This window comes from Triturus cristatus, chromosome 12, assembly GCF_964204655.1.
Source record: "Triturus cristatus chromosome 12, aTriCri1.1, whole genome shotgun sequence".
Taxonomy (NCBI): Eukaryota; Metazoa; Chordata; class Amphibia; order Caudata; family Salamandridae; genus Triturus; species Triturus cristatus.
Window position 1 is genome coordinate 704928323 of NC_140595.1, and position 27140 is coordinate 704955462.

A 27140-nucleotide genomic window follows, 5' to 3' on the forward strand; every position below is an offset into this window, starting at 1 on the left:
ATGTGTGATGGCTGCGATACTTATCTCCATTCAAATTTAGACTCTGACTGTTCGAAGGTACACCAGTCCCATCAGTGAAGATTTCTATACATAGGAATTCCAGAACCTCTCGACCCAGAGCAATGGACTCTGGTAAACATCTAGACCACTTCATGTCATTTCTAAGGTCACAAAATCAATTTAGAAATTGATCACCTCATCTCTTTGCAATAACATATGTATTTGATATTTATATAACACAAACCCTAGCTAGAGGCAGCAGAACACCCTTGCATGCTTGATCCCACTCACACCTTCTTAAGATGTTAATGGTATGGATCCCTTTTCTAGATTCTACCCTTCCCTTGAATATTTGTCATCATCATCTGCAGTAGTAGAAGAACATTCACAATTACCTGCCCATTGTTAGTAGCAGCATGCTGAGCGGAACCTGTGAAAATCACCATAGTCAAATACTTGACTAGTTCCGCGCGGGTCTGTAGCTTAGACGGAAATCCTGAAAAAACAATACCAGAAAAAATTATGACTTCTCATAGCATGTTGATTAACCATGGCACATGTGCCCCCTCTAATCTTTACAAGAGCAGGTGGTTCTGCACAAGATGAATCTCTATCAAAGTTCATAAGATTCATAGGGCTATTCTATGCCAATGGATGTGTAGATAGCGACCGCCCCGCAAAAAAGACCTTTCGAATAGGGAATCATAATTTCCCAATTGATTATGCTTTTAGAAATGCTTGGCATTTTACAGAAGTAGAAGGGTTTGAGGTTCTGCAAAGTGAAGGCAGTGGTGACTGGCCATTATGAATATTACTCAAGATAGAACAAGGTTCAAAAAGAGATAGAGTGGTCCCTTTACAAATAGAGCACCCTTGACGCATAACCACCCATATAACCGAGGACAGTCTGAAATTGGTTAATGACCTGATGATTGATAATGCATTCCTCAGTAATCTAGAGGAAAGTGAGAATGTCATTACATGGTACGATAAGGTGATTGGGCAGGTGGTAAATTATTTAAGGCTACACCTAAAACCAGGACCTGCGACTAAGAAAATTGGTATGAGAAGGCGGGAATAGAAATGGTTGGTTTAATAACCAGTGTAGGAGCCTAAAACTGAGGACACAAAAATAGGAAAGACAGTATAGAAAAAGACAGGCTAAGGAAACAATGGAGAATCTCTTCAAAACCTGAGTATAAAAATAAGTCGAAGGAAAGAAAAATAGAAAACATGACCAAAAATTGGCAAACAATGTTTAAAGTGATAGGCACAAATAATATAAGATTATTCTGGCGATTGGTAAGGTAGGGAACAGTGCAAGGGGAAATGCAGTGTTTAGTTGCAAAAGATGATTGGGTTAATTATTTGAACAATTTGTACAATAGTGAGACGGTAGACGAGACTCTGGAAACAAGGTTTAAGGATGCAGAAGAAATAAAGCTGTATTTCTCTTTCCAAAATATAAAAGAAACCATCCAATCTCTAAAACTAACGAAAGCAGCTGGGCCAGATAACTTATCAGCAATTATTCTGAAAAATAACATGGATTGGTTGGCAAGCTTTTTAAATGTCACCTTTCAAAATATTTTAACATCCGGAATTTTACAGGAAAGCTTGAAGGGGGCAATTGTTAGACCAATATGCAAAAAGGAGGACGCCACAAAGCCCCAGAATTACCACCTTATAGGTCTGCTGGATGTGAGGGAGAAAGTATTTTCTAAGATATTCTTAGGCATTTTGAAGACCTGGGTAGAACAGAATAACTTGATACTGATAGTGCAAGGCATGTTCAAAGAGGGCCACTCAACAATAGACCATTGCCTTAGTTTATGGGCAATGGCAAAAAAGGCAACTGAATTGCGAGGTAGATTGTTCTGCTGTTTTGTCGATTTCCGAGCCGCCTTTGATTTAGTATAATGGAGACTATTGTGGAATATGTTGGTGAAGCTTGGAATCAATAAAATGGTACTCTCACTAATTCAGGAAATGCATTCGCTGAATTGAGCCAAGGTAATCTTGGATACCCTTCGGACGCTATCTAAGAAAATATAGATAAATAATGGATTACGCCAGGGTTGTGTTCTGGACCCACTGGTATTCTCTTTGTTCCTTTCTGATTTATCAAATACATTACGTATGGCGGGTGGGTTAAGCCCTAAGATGGGGGAACCCATATACCATGTCTGCTATACACTGACGATCTAATGATAAGGGACATGACAAAGCTGGGTTTGCAAAAAAAAAACTGGACACTTTTTATGATTATTGTTTATAGGTTAATTTAGAAAATACTAAAATAATGGTGCTGGGGAAAATAAAGGGTTCCTTTAACTGGCAATTGGGAGAGGTCAGAGTTGAGGTGGTGGACAGATATAAATACTTGGGTATGTGGTTCGATAGCAAGCTAAACTGAAGGGACCACACACAATCACTAAAAGCAAAGGGGCAGATTTACAAGCCCCTTGCGCCAATTTGGCGTCACTTTTCCCATGTTAAAAGTGACGCAAAAGTGGCGCAAGGGCTTGTAAATCTGCCCCAAAGACTCTATCCTCAATATGGGGCCTTAAACAATTCAAGCTGAAGTATGGAGCCTCTTCTCTGCGGCCAATTCTATCAGTTTTCCATGCAATGGTCCGCCCACAATTCCAATGCGGAGTAGAGGTTTTATCGTTAGGTTTTAAATTGGATTGGAATTTGGAGGAAGTAAATGTGTGAAAAAGCTCCTTGCTCTCCCACTATCAACTATGATCCAGGCAGTGAGAGTAGAATGTCAACTTACAGCCTGGTACTTTCAAGGACTGCAAGCTACATTGAACATCTGGCAGAGATCAAGTGGAGAAGGTATCCCCAAAATATCACACCTTCGTAAAAGAGAAATAGAGGAAAGCAAACTTAATTGGGCATTCCAGGTTAGGCATATGCTAGGTAAGATGTGCATTAATGATTCTCTAGAGCCAGAACAATGAAAACTAGGGCAGCAGATCCCCAAACAGGTGCTACGTGCTATTGTAACACAAAGGCTTGAGAAGAAGACATGTTATCTGAGGAGTAAATTGTCCATCCAGTTCTTGGTAAATGGGTAGAGAAATGATCATATGTTCCCCTACATTGAGACCATACCAATTCCTAAACTTAGAAATGTGGTATTGAAATTTAGAGTTGGCCAGAACCCATGTAATGCAGACAGGAAGATAAAAACTGCAATGAGAAATGAACAGGGTCTGTGTACATGTGGAATACAGGTAAAATGTAGTGGCCCACATATTTTGCTGGACTGTTGGTGGTTTCTAGAAGAATGGAAGGAATTTTTAAAACCTCCTTTTAATTCTTATAAAATTAATAATAGGGTTCAAGCTCTTAGTCTGTTGATAAATATATGATTTTTATATGTTGTATGTCCAATGGGAAGATTTTTAACTGCAATACAGGAGTCCTTGAAAGAATTGGTAATATAATCTCAAATGGGCTATGGGCCCAAAATGTGACTATATCCACACTTTGAGGACGTTTTGGAGCTCTGGAAGCCCTTATGCATGCAGAAATGTACATTTTATATATAAGTAACTCTTCCCTTATTTGGTCATGAATTAAGAGCTATTTGTTACAGAGTGGCACTGCTTCCACTGTATGTTTTAGCAGGTCTGTATTGTATTTTACATTGTTTTTATAGCTGCATCTTTTGTAGGCCTGGGCGAAGCACTACGCTACGCTCGCGTAGTTTGCGAAGTTCGCGCTACTTCGCACTACGCGAACTGCACGTAGCACAGTGCGAACACGCGTAGCGTAGTGTTGCGTAGTGCTGCGGTCATTTTTTGCTTGCTCGCGGTCCTCAACGTCAAGTTGGCGACCGCGAGCAAGCAAAATGACATCCCGGCGAGACTTTTTCCTTGTTCGCGATCGCGAGCATGGAAAATAAACCTCCCGGCGAGATTCCCAACGCGAGGAGGTCAGGTTTCTCATTGCGAGGGGTCGCGTATGCTCGCGACCGCTCGCGATGAGAAACTACCAGTTCGCGTTGAGAAAGTTGCAGCTCGAGTAAAAATCTACTCGAGCAGCAGAAAACTACAGCTCGCACTGTGCAAGATGCCATTTTCAATGATTGCACAGTGCCGGTTGCTTGTCCGCACTGTGCAATCATTGAAAACAACATCTTGCACAGTGCGAACATGTTACTACGCAGTTCGCGAAGTGCTACGCGTAGCTCGCGTAGTGCGAACTTCACTTTGCGTAGCTTCGCGAAGTGCTACTTCGCGAACTACGCCCACCCTTAATCTTTTGTACAATTTGTATTTTTAATTGTACGTTGTATTGTGGCACCTTTACTGGCTATAATAGCTTAATAAAGTATATATGTTGATGATAACATGTTGCACTGTGTTCGAACCTATGTCATATGAGAAACAGATGTGCATACATCAGAGATGGCCCAAGGAAATAATGGTAGGCTTTCAGTTGTGTGCTTTCAAAGGTAGGCCTATAGATCATTAATTTCTGGCAAAGTTTCTACTGATTCTCAATAGGGTACTACATTCCAAGTAAGTGCTTAATTTGTAAAATAATCGTCAGGAGGACACTACAGCTTGCACCATCCATTGCCCCTGCCAGCGCTGCCAAAGACAGTGCCAACATTACACCTAACCAGCACACTCTTAACAAGTGTAACAATTCATACTATTCCAGGCCCCCAAAGCAATGAGTGGTTTGGGAGGCAGGAATTAGTAATTGTCAATGTAAATTGAATTAAGAAACAGCTGTTATTGTGCTCATATCTAAATGAGGCAGACAGCGCTACCATGTGGCAGACTGTCATAAGCTCCAGTGCTGGCAATTAAGTGCCAGTGCCAAGCACTGGAAACCACCTGCTCAAATTAAGCACTGTTCCAAGTCCGTTCCTGGAACTGATAGACATGTCTTACCGAGTTCTAGTGCTCTGAAAAATGTTAAAGTAGCACAAAGAAGCTTCAGTTCAAAAACACAAATTTACATTTTATTGCTCTCTTTAGAAAAAGGCAGTATTCAGTGAAATTGTCTAGGTTGTTCCTAAATGCCAAACAATGTCAAACTTTTTTTATCCCGGAACCCCATATGGCACTACAAGCATGTAGGTTTTTTTTAGTTTTTGGATTCGCACAATGCCTTGTGGTTTGGTTGTGAAGCCAAAATCCTTCAGAAGAATGTGTTTGGGGTTCAACCAATCATACCTGAGGATTTCCTCTCCAGGAAGCCTTCTTTGAAGATCTCAGATACCCATGCTTGAAGCTCTGAGTCCGTCTGGATGCTCTCGTCACTCTTATAGTAGAAGTCAACAATACTAGACACATAGCTAAGAACAACAGGAAATGGAGTAGAATGAATGAGTGAAAGAGCATGAAGAACACCTCCAGGCCAATGAAGGTGAAGCTGTACCTGTTACTACAGTAAGAGCAATCAGTGTTCATCTAACATTTATTTAGCATGAATTCATGCCAGCTATATGGCAATAGTTTGTGTCGAGTCTTTTCCAAGGGGGTCCCTTATATTTAATAATATGACCTACCACTCGGGGTTAGGGAGCCAATGTGCTCATAACTCCTGTACTTACTCTAGAACCAATGCTGCTGAATTAGACCTCAGGATAGGAAGAAGACTTCCTCCTCACTTGAAAGGGGCTGTTACTGCTGCCTCAGTTCCTTACTTGTTAATATATCTCATTTCCCTCTGAGATAAGTCAAACAGGTCCACACAACCTGCTGTCTCCTAAAGCTCCCAATGCCTTCAGGGGAAATCCAGCAAAACAAGATCCTCTCAAGAAATCCACAATTTCATCTTGAAAGTTAATGCTCACTTCCACTTGTTTCCCCTTTTTAGGCAACATGATTGAAAATTGTTGTCTCAATTTTGGCTCACATGCTTTGTGCCCTGTCGTGTTTTACACATAAATCCAATTCTACCAGTGCTACATTGCATAGACACATCACACTAGCACCCTCTTCTTGAAATCAAGGCTTTTATTTTTTGAAGTGCCTGCTGGAACCTCTGTTTAAGCCGCCAGCATGGAAACACCTACTTACTATGTGCTCCAGCTCAATGACCACTCACTGTCTGCCCATAGCCATATGGCTGCACACCAACAGCCCAATATACAAAATGATTATTGGAAAAAAAGTGGTTCAAATTTGCAACCAGACGTTTGCACCCATTAAAGAATATTATGACCTGACATATGTTTTAATGTTTGTTAATAACATTATGATTAGGACCTCATGAATAAAAAAGATGCTAGGTTGCAAATTGTGACTCATTCTGATTTGTGGTCATCACAGGAATGGTGGTCTGCTAACGTCAGCAAACTACCTTGTCTCTGATTGCCTTAACATAAAGTACCCTTTGTGACTCCTAAAATGGGATTGATACACAGAAAACATTCACATTTAAAGAGTTGGGGGCTGCAAAATAGATCGCCCACTCATCACTCCGCCACGCGATACATAGGTATACTCCACAAGCATACTTCACCAAGAGCAGACACTATATCTTCAGCTTACCTTTGAAAGATTGATTAGGTGAACTTCTTCATAAGCATTCTTTTCTTTTCATTTTTCATACACAGTTTACGCAGTACAATTTCTTGCCTCACTGCAGCCTCCATGTTCCTCTCACATTCACACTTGATACAGGGACCTACTGGCATTGCGAGGAAATCCATGGAGATGAAAGATCAAAGGCCAATCTAGATACATTTATTCTGTAAATTGATTTTTCACAGCATAAGGCAGAACAGGTACACCACAGGATAGATAAAGTGCTACACACTTAACAACCAGCTCATTACAGCTGCCCAGTTCAAAGCCCAACCTTCACATTCCCCACATAGCATTCCATTCCACTTCCAACATTCTGTCAACCACATAGATCAGTATGCCCTACTGAGATTTCATCCGTATCTACAAAACGATGCACAGTTTCAGGTGCCACACACCTTCCCCCTTTTAAAAACATGGAGGAAAGCTAACAACACAAAATGAAGGAATAAAACAAAGGTCCAAGTGATCTTAGGTTTACAACAGTGTGTCATAGCCATAGTTCAAGGGAATATTCCTATATCGGTTGCTTCTTCTCCCCCCCTCATTTTGATCACATTTTGTCCCATGGGGAGTAAATCCACCTCAAGATTTTTCATTCTGCTGTTCACTTTATCCTCTGTCCCTTCTGTGGAAGATGTTCCCAAGCCAAGGAACACAGCTCACTGCACATCGCTCTCCCCACAAGCCAGTTTGTTCTCTTGATGATTATTGCACAGCAGCACTCTACTCCAACTCCACATCGATGCCCTGTCACTCTCAGTGCTCCAATCATCACCTCAATGACCTCCACTCCACCTTGTACAGTTTAAGACAAGTAGTATGAAAAATCTTTATTCTGAGTATGTTGAACACCTTTCTCTGATCTACTCTCTATAAAATCTTTACATTATTTCCCAGCAATGCTCAGTGGTTTAATATTTGCAGATGAGTCCTCTCAAAATTTAGCGTTAAGCTCTGTCAGAACTAGAAATCACTTGCACCCTGGCTATAGTCTCTGGTGCTTTTGGTATCTTTCAAACATAACCATCCCATGGGTTAGAACCCCGTCCATAGAGATGGTATGACCACACAACTGCCCACTGGACACTATGAAATTACATTTCTTACATTTTAAAGCTAAACCTCTCACTGATAATGTCTGAAGAACTATTTCCAGAATTCAATCATGTTTTTTCATGTGCATCAATTACCACAATATCATCCTGGAAGGCTATACAGCCTTCAGTTCCCTCTGGAATCCTATTGATTGTGTACTGAAATACTGTGAAAGCACTAATGTGCTCTAAAGGCTTTTTTTACAGTGAAACATACCCTCTGCAGTTATGAAAGCTGTCATATGCTTGGAGAGGTCTCAGTTCCTTACCTTAGAGCAGTGCCCTACCTGTGATCACACATTTCCTTCTTTCCTTAATAACCTAGGCCAATCCTGAGCTCCTTTATATCAGGGCCTAATTGGAAGAGGGGGCCAGGTCAGGGAGTGGTGTGAGATAAGAAGGAGAAGCAAAGAGTATGGGGAGAAAGGTAAACAGAGGGAGACTGGAGCCAGAAACATTATGGTTAGGCTAAAAAGAATCAACAGGTGGCAGCAGGTGCTGGCAACAGTTCACTGTGTGTCTCTCTGAATCTAAGCACCCCAGGTCTTGGCCCAGCACACAACAATGCCAATTCACTTTCCTGCACATCAGTTTGTTGTCATCTGTCTACTAACCTCTGAAAACCTAGTATCCCAATCTACCGGGATTCAGGAGTTCTGCATTATATTATCTGCAACCCCACAACTGGGTCACATCCTGCTAAGTACAGTTTCAATGACCTGGGTGTGAGTAACTGCATGCTCCATAGAGAAATATCTGTATCTAACAGTTGGCACTCAAACATTTCTAGTGTGAGGACACTTGGTGCACTCTTGAGGATGGGAATAGCATTTGAAGGACCAGAACAAATTTTTAATATATACCCTAAACATGCAAGGTAGTACATGTAACTGCACTATAGAGTCTCAATACTTTTGATAGGGTGGTTTATAAGACCTCATTGCTTATGGACTGGTTTACAGAATTGTGCAAGGTAAGTTGACTCATTCTTTCATATATCCTTTCCAGGCTCACCTGCATTCTTGTACTTCTATCCTACTGTGGGCATACATTGCCAAACAGTCCCCCACATAAACCTTCATGTGGGAATTCCTCACAAAACAGTAAGTGGTGACACCATCATTCTGTTCAACATCTACTAGAGCTTCTCCAAGCTACATCAGTTGTAATTGTAGGTGATTGTGTGGGCCTAGAGTGACACTGAAAGGGTCCTTCTCGCAGATAGGAGAAGTATATCAAATTATGGGCAAAGAAGACCATTCAGAGCATACTCTTTGATAGTAGCGCCATGTGACCAGTCAGTGTATCTTGGAAAATATGGCAGACTTGGACCACAAGAAGGAGGTCTGGTTGACAAACCTCCTAGTTTATGGTTTAACTTAAGAATACTCTCCAGTTTGAATCCTTTATCCTTGGGGAATCTACAAAGACATATTGTGGTCATCCATCAAAACATGTAGTTAGCCATTGAGAGTAATGGAAGTGTCACAGTTCAAAAAATTATTTCTTCTTTGTGTACATGTTTTCTGCATGCATTATTTTCCACTTCTGAACTGCTTAGTGTTAAAGATCAGTTATGAGATAAACTTTTTCCAACAGAATGGCCTTGCTGGACCTCCAGTTTCTACATTAAAAAAGTTGTGAATGTAACATGCACTTGTACTTCCAAACTTTGCCGCTCACACAGGGCTCAGAGTAAGCGGTTACTCTAACAGCTCCATAGAGATGCAATGGGAAAAATATATATAAACTATTCTAAATCAGGTAGGGATAAAGGGAGAAACCAGATCCGGGGGTCCACGCTGCCTCTTGGGATATGATACAGAACACCATCAAATATACTGGGTGTATTAGATGGTTCGGAACCTAGCTATCTAATGCTGAAAGGAAAGGAGAGAATTTCATAAACTAATGCGTTAGAGATGTGTGATAAGCAATATTTAAAGTTTAAAATATATCAATTTTAATAGCATTCAAAACAGCTGAGTTACCTATAACCATGTGGTAATCCTGATTCACTTAATATGCATTATGTTGGAACAAAAACAAACATTACTTAGTATACAATATTAGGATGAGTGTGCGAACTGATTTAGGCAGGTTCACGATACAACAAACTCTGCCATCATCAGCCCCAGGCCCAGTGCGATAGGAGGTGGGGTTATGTGTGGGGCTAGCTACTCCACCATATGATACAATTCTAGATACAGAAATCTCAACTATAAGACATCCCAGCCTTGAGAGAGAGGAATCTTTTTCACTGAGAGTCATGACACCTTGTGGTGAAAGCCAGAGATCCCTAAAAGCTATAAAGTCAATCCACCTGCATTCGACCAAGACCATTCCCTTTGGGACATGTTACATGAGGACCATGTAAGAGACAGGCAAGACAGCCCAAGTGGCAGTTGAGATGAAAAAATACAACCCTGCCCTGCTTGGCATTAGTGGGAACAGATGGACATAATCCAGACAGAAAAGATTGGCTTCAGGGGGAATGCTGCTTTATCCTGCACATACTCAGAAAGTAGCACTGATTCTAACACCAGCAGCCAACAGAGCTCTAATAAGATGGGAAGCCCACGGTCCCAGAATCATCACAGCGACCTTCCTCACAAAGTAAAAGAGGATCAACATGAATGTTATTCAAACTATGCATCTACTAATGGCAACAAAGAGGAGGGAAAAAAACAATTTTACAACAGTTTCCAGTCCAGCCTAGAGAAAAGCCTTGAGAGAGACTTCACAGTACTGATGGGGCACCTCAATGACAAGATTTTGCCCTGAACAGTTTGGTGATAGGCGATAGTGTATTCCCACACAAAAGAACACACAAGTCACAAGACCATTCAACAGAGAACCAGATCAACTATGTCTGCGTTGCCATGAAGTTCAGGAGGTCCCTGCAAGATGGAATGATGAGAGGAGCGGACATGGCATTGGACCATCATCTTTTCATGGCCAGGCTAAAGCTAAAGCTGAAGAAGGCAAGGAGGAAACTGAGAAACCAAAGCCAGCGATATAACATCACCCTCATCAAAGATGCACTGAAATGAAGTGACTATTCAGCCGCCCTCTGTAACAAGTTTCAAGTCCTGCAAAAACTAAAGGATGACAGAGACCCAGAGGAAAGTCAGTTGGAGAACATCAAAGAAACAGTGAATCAAACTGCCAAGAGGTACTGAGTCCTAAGAAACACCAGCATAATGAATTGGTCCTCTCCAAGACTCTCTGCAAAATCCAAGAAGAAAGGAAAAGAAAGCTGCAGTCAACACCATCTGAGCAAGGGCAGAAAAAGCAAAAACCTAAGGCGAATACACAAAAAACAATAAGGAAGCAAAGAGAAGCTTAACAGCAGACAAGCAAAGATTCATCGATGGCCACAGAGGCCAGGAACAAACAAGCCACATAAACTTGAAAGAACTATGGAACATAACGAGGAAACTCTCTAGCAGATACAGCAAGCCAGAAAGACCTTTTAAATACAAATCTGGGAAGACAATCATAGGTACCGAAGGCAAACTAAAAAGATGGGTAGAGCACTTGGAAGAACTGCTGGACAAGCATGTGCTGCAGTCTCCACCAGATGTACACCCAACTGAAAAGGATTTGCCTATCGACTGCAGCAGACCAACCAAGGAAGAAATACGGCAAGCCATCAAACACCTGAGAGAAGGGAAGACAGTCAGACCCAACAACATTCCTGAAGCACTTAAGGCAGACGTTGAAAACTCAGTAGACATGCCAGGCCCCATGTATGGAAGGATCTGCAAAGAGAAAAAGTTGCCATCACACCGGAAGGAGAGATATCACACAGGATCCCCAAGAAAGGTGACCTCAGTAACTACGTAAACTACAAAGGAATAACTCTCCTGTCAACCCCAGGCAAAGTGTTCAACAGAGTCATCCTGAACAGAATGAAGGAACAAGTTGATGCTCAGTTGTAAGATCAACAAGCCGGCCTCCGCAAAGACAGATCCTATACAGAACAGATTGGAACACTGCACATCATCATTGAGCTGCCAATGGAATGTGTCTCTCCCCTGTCAACATCATAGAATATAAGCAGGCATTTAACAACGTGGGCAGAGAGACCCTTTGGAATCTCCCCTGCCAATACACTGTGCCAGACAAACTCATAAGAATCATCAGGAACTCTATGAGGGAATGAACTGCCAGATAGTCCATTAAGGACAACTCCCGTAAGCTCTCTAAAAGAGGACCCGAGCCATCAGGGTTGTTTGCTCTTGCCTTTTTTTAGCCTGCTGGCCATAGACTGGATAATAAAGACATCCAAAACAAGAAATGGGATCCGGATGGACACCTTGGAAGCTGCTCGATGACCTGGACTTTGAAGACCACCTGGCCCTGCTATCCCATACCCATCTGCAGATTTAATTGAAGACAGACAAGGTGTCAGCCACATCAGCACAACTTGGCCTCAACAGTCACTGGGGAATAAACAAGATCTTGTAGGCTAACACTGCCAGTATTTGTATGTGTCCACTTGGGACAAAGGGTTGTTGTTTAAAATCCAGATGAATTTAGGGCGTTTTTTGTGGGCACTGGAAAAGCAAATGACCTTCGGTTTTTGTAGTTTGATTACTAATTAAGCTGAGGTGGTATATTCTGCTAATTTGATAATCAACCGCTGCAAGCCTCGAGGCACTTGAGAAAGTAAGACAATGTCGTCCGCGTATTGGAGACCTACTTTTGGGACATTGCCCAATTTTGGAGGGTTGCCTTGTGATGAACGAAGGTTGTTCTCTAAGTCAGCTGTGTAGATGTTAAATAAGCAAGAAGACCAGCACGCACCCCTGTTTTAGGCCATTGATGGTTGAGGTTTTATTAGTTAGACTTCGCCTGTCCCCTTTTTTAATTTGAACCCATGTTTGCAAATAGAGATTTATGATTGCCTCTAATAATTTAGTAGAAGCTCCCCAAGATTTCATTTTTGCGCATAGCTTGGATCTGAGCACTTTATCGAACGCTGCTTTGAGGTCTACAAAGCACGCATAGAGTATATATTTTATTTGACGATGGCTTGATTGGCCAGGAGGTTGACTGCAGATTTGTTTGTTAAACTGCCCATCCCTGCCTGAAAACTTGTTTGTGTATTCAGAATGAGGTTTTGCTGCTGACCCAATCCTCAAGGTCTGCCAACAAGTTTGATGCGTAGATTTTGACCTCAACATCAATGAGTGCTATCAATCTGTAATTTGTATATGGGTTGTAAAATACTTCCTAGCCAGAAATCAGGAATGGTGCAAAACTCTAAGATGTGTGTTAAACAGGGGCATTAGGTGACCGGACCAAAAGGATGGATCTTTTCTAAATAGTGTGTTAGACAGGCCATTTGGCCCGAGGCCCCATCCAATCTCAGGTGTTTTATTGTGTTCAGTACCTGCTTTTGTGTAATCTGTGGGTGGTGTTCCGATGGTTCAAACCTTGTTGCTTGCCAAGCTTCTGGGTGGAATTTGTCCTTTATCTGATTTTTAAATAGTGATATACAAATTTTGGTATCTGTTTTCTGGATGGTTCTGGGTTTTGGAGCCTTAGGACTTCCTGTCTCACTGGAGTCTGTCCCCATTGCTTTAGAAGGTTTGGAAGTATTTAACTCGCCGGTGAGTAAGGATGTTTTATATGTGGCTTCAATATCACTCCTTCGTAGAACAGATCTGGCGGCAAAGGGAGTCCTTTGCTGGGAAGATCAGTGTATTGTTTTTTGGCTCAGTCGCTTGGGGTCTCTTTTACTGCCTCAATAGGCTCTGAATAATTTAGCACTGGGTTTGAGTGGTGTTGTGCGCTGTTTTGTTGAGTGCTTTTACGGTCCGTTGCTGGCCTGACCTCCGTGCCTCCCAGGGAGTGTGCTCCTATCATGACTTATTTGTAGTTGTGCCTCTCTTCCGTGACAGCTAGTCTGTTGCTGACAGCCTCCTGTGGGCTGAGTTTGCTAGCTTCTGTCGTTTTACCCCAAGGGGTTAGTATGATGTTAGTTTTTTGGGTGACCTGGGTGGTTAGTTTGTTTGGTTCCTGCCTTTCCAAAGGATTGAATATACTATATATTTTCCGTATTAGTGAATTAGCATTTTTTTGTTATTTAGGGCTGCTTGAGGCGGCAGTCTCTTTTATAGGTGTAGTGAAGTGGTCCTTAATACAAACAGCATTCCTGATGCTTTGTTCAATAATGACCTTCTCAATTTTTTTGTCATTCACGATGAGCATTGTAATTTGTGATAACGATGCATTTGACCCCTGTTAGATTTACTTTTCCTTGCTTTCCTCAAGCGTTTTTTTTCCTTCTTCGAGTGGTAAGTTAGCAATTTTTCATTTGGGGCTTACATCTGCTGTCAGTTGCAGACAGTAGTTGTTGGATGACGGTTGCTCAGGTTCCCTCAGGGTATCAAGAGTGGATGAGATTACCCACACAGGAGTATTGTGGGTCTCCTTGACTCTTGGACTGTAGCTCCTAGGGGTCTGAGGGCTCGCCCCATCTTCTCTCCTAAATGACTTGTGTTCATGGTCTTTGGCCAGTTTGGACTTTGTTTGGGGATCCCTAACTGCCCCCAGCAGTTCTGAAATTAAGGTCAGTACTGCTGCTAGTTTGTCAATTATTTGGAGGCTGTGGCATGTGTGGTATGTGATTTCTTGGTCTTGCTGGACCTTCAAGATCATGGTATTGAGAGGGTGCAACCTTTGTCTATCCCCAGAACATGGATAGCTAAGAAGTTTAAGAGCCTGACTAGGGTGTCTAGCTTGTCAGCATGATATGTCATTGCCTTTGCGATGGTTTCCTTTTTTTTTGCAGGTGGGGCCATACGGCGGATGTTAGAGAGCCAATCGATGCTTTCGTCTGGGATTGGTCTGTTTGGTCTGATTGATCCGATTGGTCCGATTGAATCTTGATCCTACTTGGTTGGTTGTTTTTGTGTAGAGCATTAAGTGCAATCGCTGGGGCTGGTCTAGGCTCTTTAGATTAATTTGGCGAGCGCTCGCTTAGTTTGTGTGGAGGTGGTTTCTGCTCTGTTTTCTGTACCTTTTTTATGTGGATCTAGTAATAGGGCAAAACTGTCACGGTCTTGGGTGCAGGCTGTAGTGGACCCCTGTTGTTCTGGTGATAGTGGGGCTGCCAATGAGGGGGAGAATGAGATTGTGCATATGGGCTTAGGATATTGTCTAGCAAATGCATTGGATCGTCCTCGTTTTTTTGGGTTGTCATTTACAGTTGCTGTTGGAATGGAAGGGACATTTGGCTGAATTGTAGATCCCAGCTTGGGTCCGGCTGGGTGTGAACTTGAGCCTCGACAAGCTGATGATGGTGCCTTTGAAAGATAGCAGGTGGGTTTGGGGCCGTGGGTATGGATGAATCTTGATTAGTTGATTGCGTACTTGTGTCTTCTCTAATGGGAGGGAAGAGATCATTTATTTCCGTACCCTGGATTTCTTTGTTTGTGTTATGGCACCTGCTATGTGAGAGGTGCTCAATGCCTACACAATGGGGTTTGTGTTGTTGTTGCTTTGTTCTGCGTCCTTATGGTCCGTGTTGTCCTTATGGCTCTTGGGCGAAAGTCTGCAGCATACTTAAAAAAAATCTGTGATCAGTGCCCGCTTGCTGGCTTTTGCATCTGTGTTGTGCGCGGTAAGTAATGACGGATCTCTTTCTTTGGCTCCTTCTATGGCTGTCTCTGAGTTGATCTCTGTAGCAGGGACCTGAATACTTGCACTGTCCATAGCGGTCAAGGTGGTAGTAGACATGGACGGCTTTCCATTTATGGTTTTGTCTGACTCTTCATTGGTCACTGGCTGTGATCCAGGTGATTTACTTGTGTGGTCAATGCCTTGTGGCCTTCCTATTTTCCATCTTTGGCCTGTCTTGCATTTTGTTTTGCAATGGTCCACAGAGGGACCCTTGCAAAAGCTAGCCTGAGCTGACGTTGAGGCCTGGGTGAAGGGCAAGGGTGGGATGCCAGGAATTTGTATACTTCTTCTTCGCTTTGCTCTTTCCTTGATCCTTGCTCCTTTGTCTTTCCTTAAGCCTTGCTCCTATGTACGATTTGTCCTGTTTCTTTTTTTGTTCACTTTTTGTTGCTTGTTTCTGGTTCCTCTTAGGCCCGATGGCCCGAGGGTTCCGGTCCACTGTTGCCACTCCCTTTCCCTATGCACTGCTGGACCTCGAGTGCTCTTGGCAGGGGGGAAGCTGAGGGTTAGCTGGTATTGATGAGGGTGCTGGAGGTGCAGAGTGTATTGGTGTGCAGCTTTTGTTTTGTTTCTCTTTTTATATTGTCTTTATACTGTGTACCGCTTTCTATGCACGTTTCTTTTAAGGCGGGGAAAAGGACGAGGTGCTGACAGTAGGGCCGGGGGGCTGTGGGGCAAGCAAGCAGTGCTCACAAGGTGGTTGTACAGGCTGCACCTCCTCAAAACCTCTAGGGTCTCTCACTTACTGCGACCGACAAATAATGGTGGTTGCGCTTGCCTCTTACTGTAGGCCGTTGACCGTAGAGCGCCTCATTCTAGCTGGTCCTGGTCCCGCGATCCCTGGACGCCTCAGCGCAGCGGCAACTTGCAGAACCGCGGAGATGGTCCCGTATGGTCCGGTGCATCGGGGTTGGGAGTCGGGAGCAGAGCGGAACACGCCTGCCTCGGCTCGCTTTAGCGCCGTGCCACACCATGCCCTGCATAGAAGCTTAGAAGGTTGTCTTGAAATATACACACTTCCCTATAGGAGGAGTAGCTTATTTGCATCTTATTTATGGAAATCTCTTTCTGATCTTACTCAAACATTTTCTCTAACAGAGTTTTACTTGCGAATTGAATTTTTTTTAGGTTTCACATCAAATGCAGTCTTATTAGTCTCTAAGAGGGAAATCTGCTTTGCCTTCTGTGTACTCTGGAGAACCAAAGACTTCAACATACCCTCAAAGTAGTCTACATTAAAGTGATCAAATTCAGCATTGAAAACTCCGGTATATTTTCTAAAGAGTTATGCCCCACCAAACGGCTTGTGTAGAGGGGGGGACTGCGTAACTGGGTCTCTCTGACAATCTCTCAGTTAAGCCATCCTGGGAGGCTACATTGGGAGAGATATTTGAGGGGGAATAGAAGCACCTTTTACGGCGGCGATAAGAAGATAAGCGGGGTGGGTTTGGGGACTGTATTTTTAAACATGGCAGTAAATCAATTAACTGCCTGGCCCTGGCACTCTAATCAGTCATCCCTCCTAACCCCAACCCCAACTGCCATAAGCTGTCCTTATCTCCTTGTATGTTCCTTTCTAACACAGAATTCTCAACCTCTCCACTGACACTATAATTGCCAATCTAGGATAAACCAATAGAAGAGTGATCACAGTTTGCCATCCTATCTCCCCTGACAAGTTCTCTTTAGGCATCGTCTAAATCCCATTTTGGACAATCTTCTCCAATTTGCTTGTTTGTCTCATTTGGGAACACTCTCTGTTGCCCAATTAATCGTAAACTCTGGGATGTCAGAAACTATGTTGATCTGGTAAACCTCAGAAGGAGGACCAAAGGCAATTGGAATGTCTGCATTTGACCCGATTCCAAGGTTCATACAGCCAGACATCTGAGGGTACTTTCAATGTATTGGTTGACGAGTTAAAATACATTGCTACAAACTTCTGCATGGTTGTGGGCATGCTCTGACCCTTTTGACTCAGCTGTTTTGTTTCCTAAAAGAACCAAATGCAGACCCTGAAATCCTCTCTAATTCCAGACCCATTTCTTTGCTCCCAAGGGCCTCCAAGATTATTGAAAAAATAGTTCATTCTCAACATTCTTGGAATCCTTCAACCTCCTCCACCCCTCTCAGTCTTCAGGGCTTTCCACAGTATGGAGACAGCACTTATGGTAATAACAGACTCAAACAAATTCATGTTGTACGCTGGCCAAAATGGATCATAACTTTTGTTAGACCTTTCCACTGCATTTGACATGATCTCACATGAGTTCCTGTGACTTCTATTTGCCTTCATTGGGATGGAGGAGATGGCCTTATCCTTTCTGGAGCATAGAGGACAGGCAGTGTGACTTAAGCTGTTTCTTTCTGGGGTAAAGAACCTCAAGTGTGGAGTTCCCCAGGGTTCAGCCCTGAGTCCGACACTTTTTAATGTTCACATGATGCTTATGGCTTACATAATTGAATCATTTGGTATGCAGGTGGTCTCCTATGCAGATGACACCCAGCTTCTGCAGACCAAAGTCGACAATGTGTTGGATGCCAAGCCCAAATTTGCAGCCTGCATGGTAGCAGTGATGGGATGGATTAAAGCCAGCTCCCTACAATGTAATCCCCAGACAGAACTGAGGTCCTATTGTGTGGTGTCGACCCCTTGCTTGGATCGGCATGGGCCTGGCCAGCCAGCCGCACTTTACTTCTTCCCCCGGCAGAGGTGGGCAAGAAATTAGGGATGCATGTTGACACACACCTATCCTTTAAACCCAATATATCAGCTGTGGTTTTAACCTCATGCTGGATACTAAGGATGCTAAGGACATTTCTTAAACTCCTGCCCTGGGAAGCCCAAAAAACAGTAGTCCAAGCAATGTTCCTCTCAAGGGTGGAGTATGCTACCATTTTATGCCTAGGAGTCCCTGACTACCTACTTCAGCGATTGCATATGGTACAAAATATGGCAATATACCTTCTGTTCCAACTTCCCAAAAATACCTAATTTTCCTATCAATGTAACCAGTTGCACTGGCAACCAGTTGAAAAAAGTTCATTTTTAAAGTCTAGATGGTGGCACACTCGGTCTTCTATAAGAAAGGTCTTAAATACCTGCAAAAAAGGATCATCAAATACTGCCCTTAAAGATCACTGTGGTCACAGTCTGCCCAGCTGCTGATCATTCCCCACACCAAACGGAAGAAGTGAGGCGGTTCAGCCTGCTGGTAGCCAAGTACTGAAATGAGCTCCCCCTCCCACTAAAATGCATTCCAGATAAAAGCATGTTTTGAAAGCAACTGAAAACTCATCTGTTTACATTGTAGGGTGGGTGTTATCCTCCGTGGGGCCATCCACCTCAGTGCCAGGATACTCTTGCAGTAGCAGAGTAGTCTAGAAATCCCTTCACTCATTCATCCATCGTATCAGGGGATGTACTCTGATTAGCTTTGGTGGATAACAAATCAACATCTTGCCTGTAGGGCTACTCCCACTCATAGGGGTTACAACTCTACACCCATCAACATCCCCCATTGCACAGGTTTTACTAGTATTTGGGCTACTGTTTCCCCCTAGATCAAAATCACTGCTACATTCAAGAGGAGATACCAAAAACAATGGTCCTTGACCAATGATCAATATATCTGAGACAATATGCTTTGCTTAGTTAATTTGTTTAGCTACTCCTGAGCCCAAAAAACACAGAAATTTTCTTTAAGAACAATGGCTCGCAATATTCAATAAATAGTTCAAACTGAAAAAGGACAACATCCAAAACACTGTGAAATGATATACATACGTTTATTTTTGGCCATTTTTAATATTAGGACAGAACGAGGTTGCTCCAAAGAGAAACGTGCATTAAGGGAAGGTGATAAAGGAGTGAGTGAATGAGACAAGAAATGAAAGGAACATAGTAGTCAGAATATTCAATCAATTTTAGGCAATGTGGATCGGTTGTGATTCACCGTCCAGAATCCAAGAAACCTGGTCACATTCATTAAATACAAAATTATTAGTATATTTCAAACAATGACCCCATTGATGGTCTTGCACGGAGAGATGAATATGTGTCCCAGGTAGTTAAGGGTGGGCGTCGACGTTTTGACCCGTCTTGTTGGCCTTAGGGATTTTTAAGCCTTGGCCTTGCGGGTCTTCATCAGGTCCAAAGAGGGGGCAACATGACTGGAAGGTGGTCTTAACTGAAACACCTAATTGATTTAAATCACAGGAAAAATCCCGGATTCCAATGAATGGAGGGCTTGATGTCACAGGTCAATTAATTCGTTCACATCGGGAAAACGTTAGCGATGTGTCTGCCGTTATTCAGAAATTAGTACTGTTAGCGATGTATCTGCCGTTATTCAGGATTAATCGCCGAGGCGTAGGAATTCAATCAAAGCAAGCAAACACAGAAAATGTGCAGAGCCACGGAGCGTCTGTCTCCGTTCGCGCCTCAGTGCCAAGTGAGCTCGACCGCGGCTTAGTACTAAGGCGATTAATCCTGAATAACGGCAGATACATCGCTAACAGTACTAATTTCTGAATAACGGCAGACACATCGCTAACGTTTTCCCGATGCGAACGAATTGTATATCATTTCACAGTGTTTTGGATGTTGTCCTTTTTCAGTTTGAACTATTTATTGAATATTGCGAGCCATTGTTCTTAAAGAAAATTTCTGTGTTTTTTGGACTCAGGAGTAGCTAAACAAATTAACTAAGCGAAGCATATTGTCTCAGATATATTGATCATTGGTCAAGGACCATTGTTTTTGGTATCAGCTATTCACCTAGGTCCTTTTACCATGGGTTACCCCATTTTTGTAATGGCCACATTCAAGAGGAGAGCAGTATCCTTGAGCCCATAATCGAGCACAGAAATTTATTTTACCAAGCTGTTCTTGGAGTGACTTCTGCTTCCTGGGGGCCATGCCAGAGACATAATTTGGCCTTGCTAGACCTAGATCGCAATAGTCCTCAATAGTCATGACTCTTCATTACCGCTGTTCACACAAAATAAGGAAGATAACGGCCCAGAAAAATACTGGTGAAGTCTTCTCAACAAAATCCACAAGTTCACCTCAGTCCCCACAAATCCAACAGCTCTTTATCTGGAATCTGGAGATCTGGATCCAAGAGGTCTCAAGTGGTTTAAAGAATAGAATCCTAATCAGGATACAAGCTGAATCATGCATCAATAGGACATTGATGGGGCCACTAACTAAAAAAGTTGATTTCAGATTCTTTCTACTCAAAATACCCACTAGGCCTCTACTAGAACAGGTTCACAAACCATCAATTATCTAGCAGCTGCCCACAGTCGTCAAGCAGCCAGAGTGAACACCGCAAATACAAAAGACGGCAAGCACGGGGGCAAAAAGTGTTGTGCATCCATAGGTAAATAGTGAAGACAAGTCTCGAGGCAATTGGGGCCAGATGTACGACCAGTTTTTGCATGCCCAAATGGGTTTGTGACCCGTTTGCGCATGCAAAAACCTACATGGCCAATGTACTAACACTATTTTGCGACTCACAAAAAATTGCGACTCTCAGAATAGTGTTTTGCGGCTTGCTAATAGGAAGGGGCGTTCCCTTCCAAATAGCAACTCACAAGACATGTATGAATGTTTTGCAACCGCAATTGCGGTCGCAAAACACTTGCAATTTACCACCCTCTTCAAGAGGGTGGTAATGGAGTCGGAAATAGGAAGGGGTCCCTAGGGGACCCCTTCCCCTTCGTGACTGGCTCTAAAAATATATTTTAAGGGCAGGCAGTGGTCCCAGGGACCACTACCTGCCCTTAAAAAATGAAACAAAAATGTTTAATTTTTTTAACAATGCATACTGTTTTCATTTAAGGAAAACAGGCTGCATTACAAATAAATTGCTTTATTGAAAAGCAGTCCCAGACTTGGAGGTCTGCTGAGCCCAGCAGGCCACCATCCCTGGAATAGGGAGCCAATCCCAATGGGGTCACACATTGCGAGTAGCTCATCAATAGTCATGAGCCTCACATTTTGCAACACCATTGGGAATCGCTAACAGTGTCACTGACACGGTTGTACATTGGCTTTTGCGAGTCGCAAATTGCGACTCGCATTTTTCCATAATTTGTGAGGTGCAAAAGCCAATGGTCCTACATCTGGCCCATGGAGCCTAGCTGCAAGATTAGAAGGCACTTGTGGTCGTGATAGACTATATCAGGTTGTATGTATAATACTAAAGGGGCTGTAACAATTCCAGGCACTAGGAGCGCAACCCACTAGGAGGAACCTTCAACAACCTAATTCTGGTCGCCTCATCACCAGAGGGGGGCTGCGCACCATGCCTAAATTATTTACTAGCAGCCAAATGTTTCTTGCTGCCACCGTTGCAGCTGTTGCAACCCTTCGGGCGCCTCCAGCCAATTAAGCCACCACAACCTCTATCCATTCCCTGCCTACTGCCTCAAAGCGGACAAGGCTGGCAATGGCTCGCAATAGCAGAGAGGAAGACAAGGAGCAAGTGTATGTGAGGGCCAAAGAGCGGTGGAGGTCAGGGGTAGTCTGGGCAGTCATTGACTTGGACCGTAAGCCAGGCAAGCTGCCGCGTTTGCCACAAAAGAACCTCGGACGAGCTCCTGTTCAATGCATAGCTCCTCCTCCTCCACACCATACCGTACTTTGCAACAGTGTCTCCTTGTACTTTTCCCACATCCTCTCAAAGAATCAGGCTGTTCTGTCCTCCTGCCTCCACTGTCATTGATTAATTTAATTTAGTGACTTTTGTGATTTATACTGACTTTGGTTTAGTAGGGTTATCACTCTCCATAACCCAAATTCTTACAGTAACAATATAGGCAGAATGATACACACAACAAGCTAATAGAAAGTTGTTGAGGTGAATCACTACAATGTCCTGATCTAAGATGTGAATTACAATGTCCAAATGTGCCGATCCATAGAAGTCAATATCTGAAGGATGCTAAATGAAACCGACAATATGTAGGGTATACGTTTTATGAAAAACAAAAGGTTTTGACTTACAACATACTGACAAAAAGCATTTCTCATTATTGTGTAACTTATTACTGTATTAACAACATGAGTTTGAGTGGGGCACTATCCATATCAGTATAGAGCCTCTGAGAGAAAATGTTCTTAGAGAGAGTACTTAATGCACCTCGCCCTATGGGCTGCTTAGGGCCTATATTAGGGGTGACTTACATATTTTAAAAAGGAAGGTTTAGGCATGGAAAACGGTTTATTTTGTCAGTTCGAATTGACAGTTTTAAAACTACACTACAAGTTTCAATGGCAGGCCTGGGACAAGTTTCAAAGTGTGTGAGTGGCACAATGAGTGCTGCAGGCCAACTGGTAGCATTTAATGTATTGGCTTTGGGTACATTTAGTACCATATACTATGGACGTATAAATTAATTAAATATGGGGTATAAGGCAATTGAACCATACTTTAGGAAAGAGCACAAGCACTTTAGCACTGGTTAGCAGTGGTAAAGTATACGTAGCCCGCATATCAACGAAGAATAAATCCAGAAAACAGAAGGGGTTAAGGCAAAATGTTTGGAGGCATGGATGCCTAACACAATATTGAGGTACTAAATACTGTGTCAAAAATATCATTTACCAAATTACCATGTCCCTATGAAACTAAGTACAAAAATATTGGATATAAAATATTGTTTAACACTAATATCGTCCAAAAACATACAAAATGTTTATTTAAAAAAAATATATACAGTTTAATGTAGTATATGTTAACTATTTTAGTATATAACTTTAATATAATGTACATTACATAAATTCCACTACTACTTGACACTATATATAAATATATAGTTATATAAACACACACAAACATATATATATATATGTGTTTATATACATGTATGGATATATAGTGTAACATAGTTATTTACAGTATATTAATATGATTTTTTAAAATATTCTAGACTTACTACAATGAAAAGCATATACATATTTATATATATATATGTATATATATATTACCCACTGGCGGTTGCCAGTAGGTAGTTATAGTTAGGACCTATTTTCCATAGGAAATCCGAAACATTCTATTCCCAATAACTTTGGCGCCGATTAACGAATCTTCACGAAATTTTCAAAGCATTTGGCCAGCTCAGGTCCGCTCTTATCCTGAAAGTCTCGGGATGATTCGTGTAGCAGTGGCCGAGAAAAAAGGGGGGTCCCAAAACATGTTTTCCCCATGCAATTTCCCATAGGACATTTAGCCGCAGCTACAGCCCGAACTGCTGAACGGAATTACACCGAATTTGGCAAAGAGGTAGTCCTCAGTTCAGACTCGTGCCTTTTGCTTAAATGGTGTCAATCTGTTCAGTAGTTCCTGAGAAAATCAATATCAAAATCACATATATATCTGGGCGGAGCCTAACCAGACATCTCATCGTGAGATCTGATTGGCTGTCAGCACTTCATCCAAGAAGTGTTGGCAGCCATCTTGGGACCAATTTACATGATAGCATCTCATTAAAAAGCATTGCAGTTATTAGAAGGTTTTAAGACTTTAGTTACATTATAAATCATTTGTTGATGGTATCATACTCATTTTAGGAATTCTGGTGTGTTCTAAGGTGATTTTACCATGTGAAAAACCCTTCTGCTGGGATATAATGAATCATGTATGAGAGAAAAATATTTTCTCATGCATTTCCCACAGAGGTTTGGAAGGTGATCTATAAGCTAACCTGAGAGCATATTTTCTGTAAATTCACATTATCTTTCTCAGTCATGTGAGAATGAAGTCTGACATTCTCAGTAAAACATGTACATCCAACAAGGGCAGAGACTGTCAGTTGATTCCTTTGTGTTCTACTGCAGCTTCCCAGAGTGTTCTAAAGAACAACTAGAGCGCTAACAGTCCTGCTTATGACAAACGTATGTCACACCTGAAGCCATCTTCATTGGAATAAAGTGGTAACTCTTAAAACATTTAATTTAAAAAGGAACAAAATGAGGGGGTTCATTTTGCCATAGAAAGTATGATTAGTGCCGCAGATAGAAAAATTAGGGCGCATTTTGAGTGACTTCTCAAATTCTCTTCTATTTCATTAAAAAATTCTGACATGCAGACTGAAACATGCCCTTTCAATACTAGCAGCAGACTTCCCTGGTGAGCAGTAGCTTGCCTACAGTGATCTAATAAGCAACTAGAGTGCTAACATTCTGAATTTATGGCAAATGTGTGACAAATCTGAATGTCTTCTTGATGGAATCAAAGTAAAAACCTGTAAGTATTTCCTATTGAGGAGACTGTAGTAAATGAGGAAATTAGGAAACTTCATAACAAATAAGTCTCCCAAAATGGCCACCAGAGACAAAAGAGCCCAAATGGAGCACAAATATCACCCAGATGTAGCCCAAGTATAGCCCAATGACAAAATGTCCCAGAGTGTTCTAAATAACAACTAGAGCGCTAACAGTCTTACTTATGACAAAAGTATGGCACACCTGAAGCCATCTTGATTGGAATAAAGTGGTAAGAGTTAAAACATTTAATTTGCAAAGGAACAAAATGAGGGGGTTCATTTTGCCATAGAAATTATGATTAGTGCTGCAGAAATTAAAATTAGGGCACATTTTGACTTCTCAAATCCTCTTCTATTTCATTAAAAAATTCTGACTTGCAGACTGAAACATGCACTTTGAATACCAGCAGCAGACTGGCGAGCAGCAGCTTTACTACAGTGATCTAATGACCAACTAGAGTGCTACCATTCAGAATTTATGGCAAATGTGTTAGCGATGTGTCTGCCGTTATTCAGAAATTAGTACTGTTAGCGATGTATCTGCCGTTATTCAGGATTAATCGCCGAGGCGTAGGAATTCAATCAAAGCAAGCAAACACAGAAAATGTGCAGAGCCACGGAGCGTCTGTCTCCGTTCGCGCCTCAGTGCAAAGTGAGCTCGACCGCGGCTTAGTACTAAGGCGATTAATCCTGAATAACGGCAGATACATCGCTAACAGTACTAAATTCTGAATAACGGCAGACACATCGCTAACGTTTTCCCGATGCGAACGAATTAATTGACCTGTGACATCAAGCCCTCCATTCATTGGAATCCGGGATTTTTCCTGTGATTTAAATCAATTAGGTGTTTCAGTTAAGACCACCTTCCAGTCAGGTTGCCCCCTCTTTGGACCTGATGAAGACCCGCAAGGCCAAGGCTTAAAAATCCCTAAGGCCAACAAGACGGGTCGAAACGTCGACGCCCACCCTTAACTACCTGGGACACATATTCATCTCTCCGTGCAAGACCATCAATGGGGTCATTGTTTGAAATATACTGATAATTTTGTATTTAATGAATGTGACCAGGTTTCTTGGATTCTGGACGGTGAATCACAACCGATCCACATTGCATAAAATTGATTGAATATTCTGACTACTATGTACCTTTCATTTCTTGTCTCATTCACTCACTCCTTTATCACCTTCCCTTAATACACGTTTCTCTTTGGAGCAACCTCGTTCTGTCCTAATATTAAAAATTGCCAAAAATAAACGTATGTATATCATTTCACAGTGTTTTGGATGTTGTCCTTTTTCAGTTTGAACTATTTATTGAATATTGCGAGCCATTGTTCTTAAAGAAAATTTCTGTGTTTTTTGGGCTCAGGAGTAGCTAAACAAATTAACTAAGCGAAGCATATTGTCTCAGATATATTGATCATTGGTCAAGGACCATTGTTTTTGGTATCAGCTATTCACCCAGGTCCTTTTACCATGGGTTACCCCATTTTTGTAATGGCCACATTCAAGAGGAGAGCAGTATCCTTGAGCCCATAATCGAGCACAGAAATTTATTTTACCAAGCTGTTCTTGGAGTGACTTCTGCTTCCTGGGGGCCATGCCAGAGACATAATTTGGCCTTGCTAGACCTAGATCGCAATAGTCCTCAATAGTCATGACTCTTCATTACCGCTGTTCACACAAAATAAGGAAGATAACGGCCCAGAAAAATACTGGTGAAGTCTTCTCAACAAAATCCACAAGTTCACCTCAGTCCCCACAAATCCAACAGCTCTTTATCTGGAATCTGGAGATCTGGATCCAAGAGGTCTCAAGTGGTTTAAAGAATAGAATCCTAATCAGGATACAAGCTGAATCTTGCATCAATAGGACATTGATGGGGCCACTAACTAAAAAAGTTGATTTCAGATTCTTTCTACTCAAAATACCCACTAGGTCTCTACTAGAAGAGGTTCACAAACCATCAATTATCTAGCAGCTGCCCACAGTCGTCAAGCAGCCAGAGTGAACACCGCAAATACAAAAGACGGCAAGCACGGGGGCAAAAAGTGTTGTGCATCCATAGGTAAATAGTGAAGACAAGTCTCGAGGCAATTGGGGCCAGATGTACGACCAGTTTTTGCATGCCCAAATGGGTTTGTGACCCGTTTGCGCATGCAAAAACCTACATGGCCAATGTACTAACACTATTTTGCGACTCACAAAAAATTGCGATTCTCAGAATAGTGTTTTGCGGCTTGCTAATAGGAAGGGGCGTTCCCTTCCAAATAGCAACTCACAAGACATGTATGAATGTTTTGCAACCGCAATTGCGGTCGCAAAACACTTGCAATTTACCACCCTCTTCAAGAGGGTGGTAATGGAGTCAGAAATAGGAAGGGGTCCCTAGGGGACCCCTTCCCCTTCGTGACTGGCTCTAAAAATATATTTTAAGGGCAGGCAGTGGCCCTTAAAAAATGAAACAAAAATGTTTAATTTTTTTAACAATGCATACTGTTTTCAT

General features: G+C 42.2%; 1 protein-coding gene across 1 annotated transcript in view; it reads right to left on the reverse strand.

Annotated features, from left to right (window-relative positions):
- The window catches only part of LOC146780158 (hydroperoxide isomerase ALOXE3-like), a 512047-nt gene that overhangs the window by 65901 nt on the left and 419006 nt on the right, over positions 1 to 27140 (reverse strand). The window contains exons 11-12 of the mRNA XM_085638403.1: positions 5205 to 5326; positions 396 to 496 (exon numbers count right to left, since the gene is read on the reverse strand). Coding sequence (XP_085494529.1) covers positions 396 to 496; positions 5205 to 5326 — 223 coding nt within the window. The remainder of the gene's footprint in view (positions 1 to 395; positions 497 to 5204; positions 5327 to 27140) is intronic.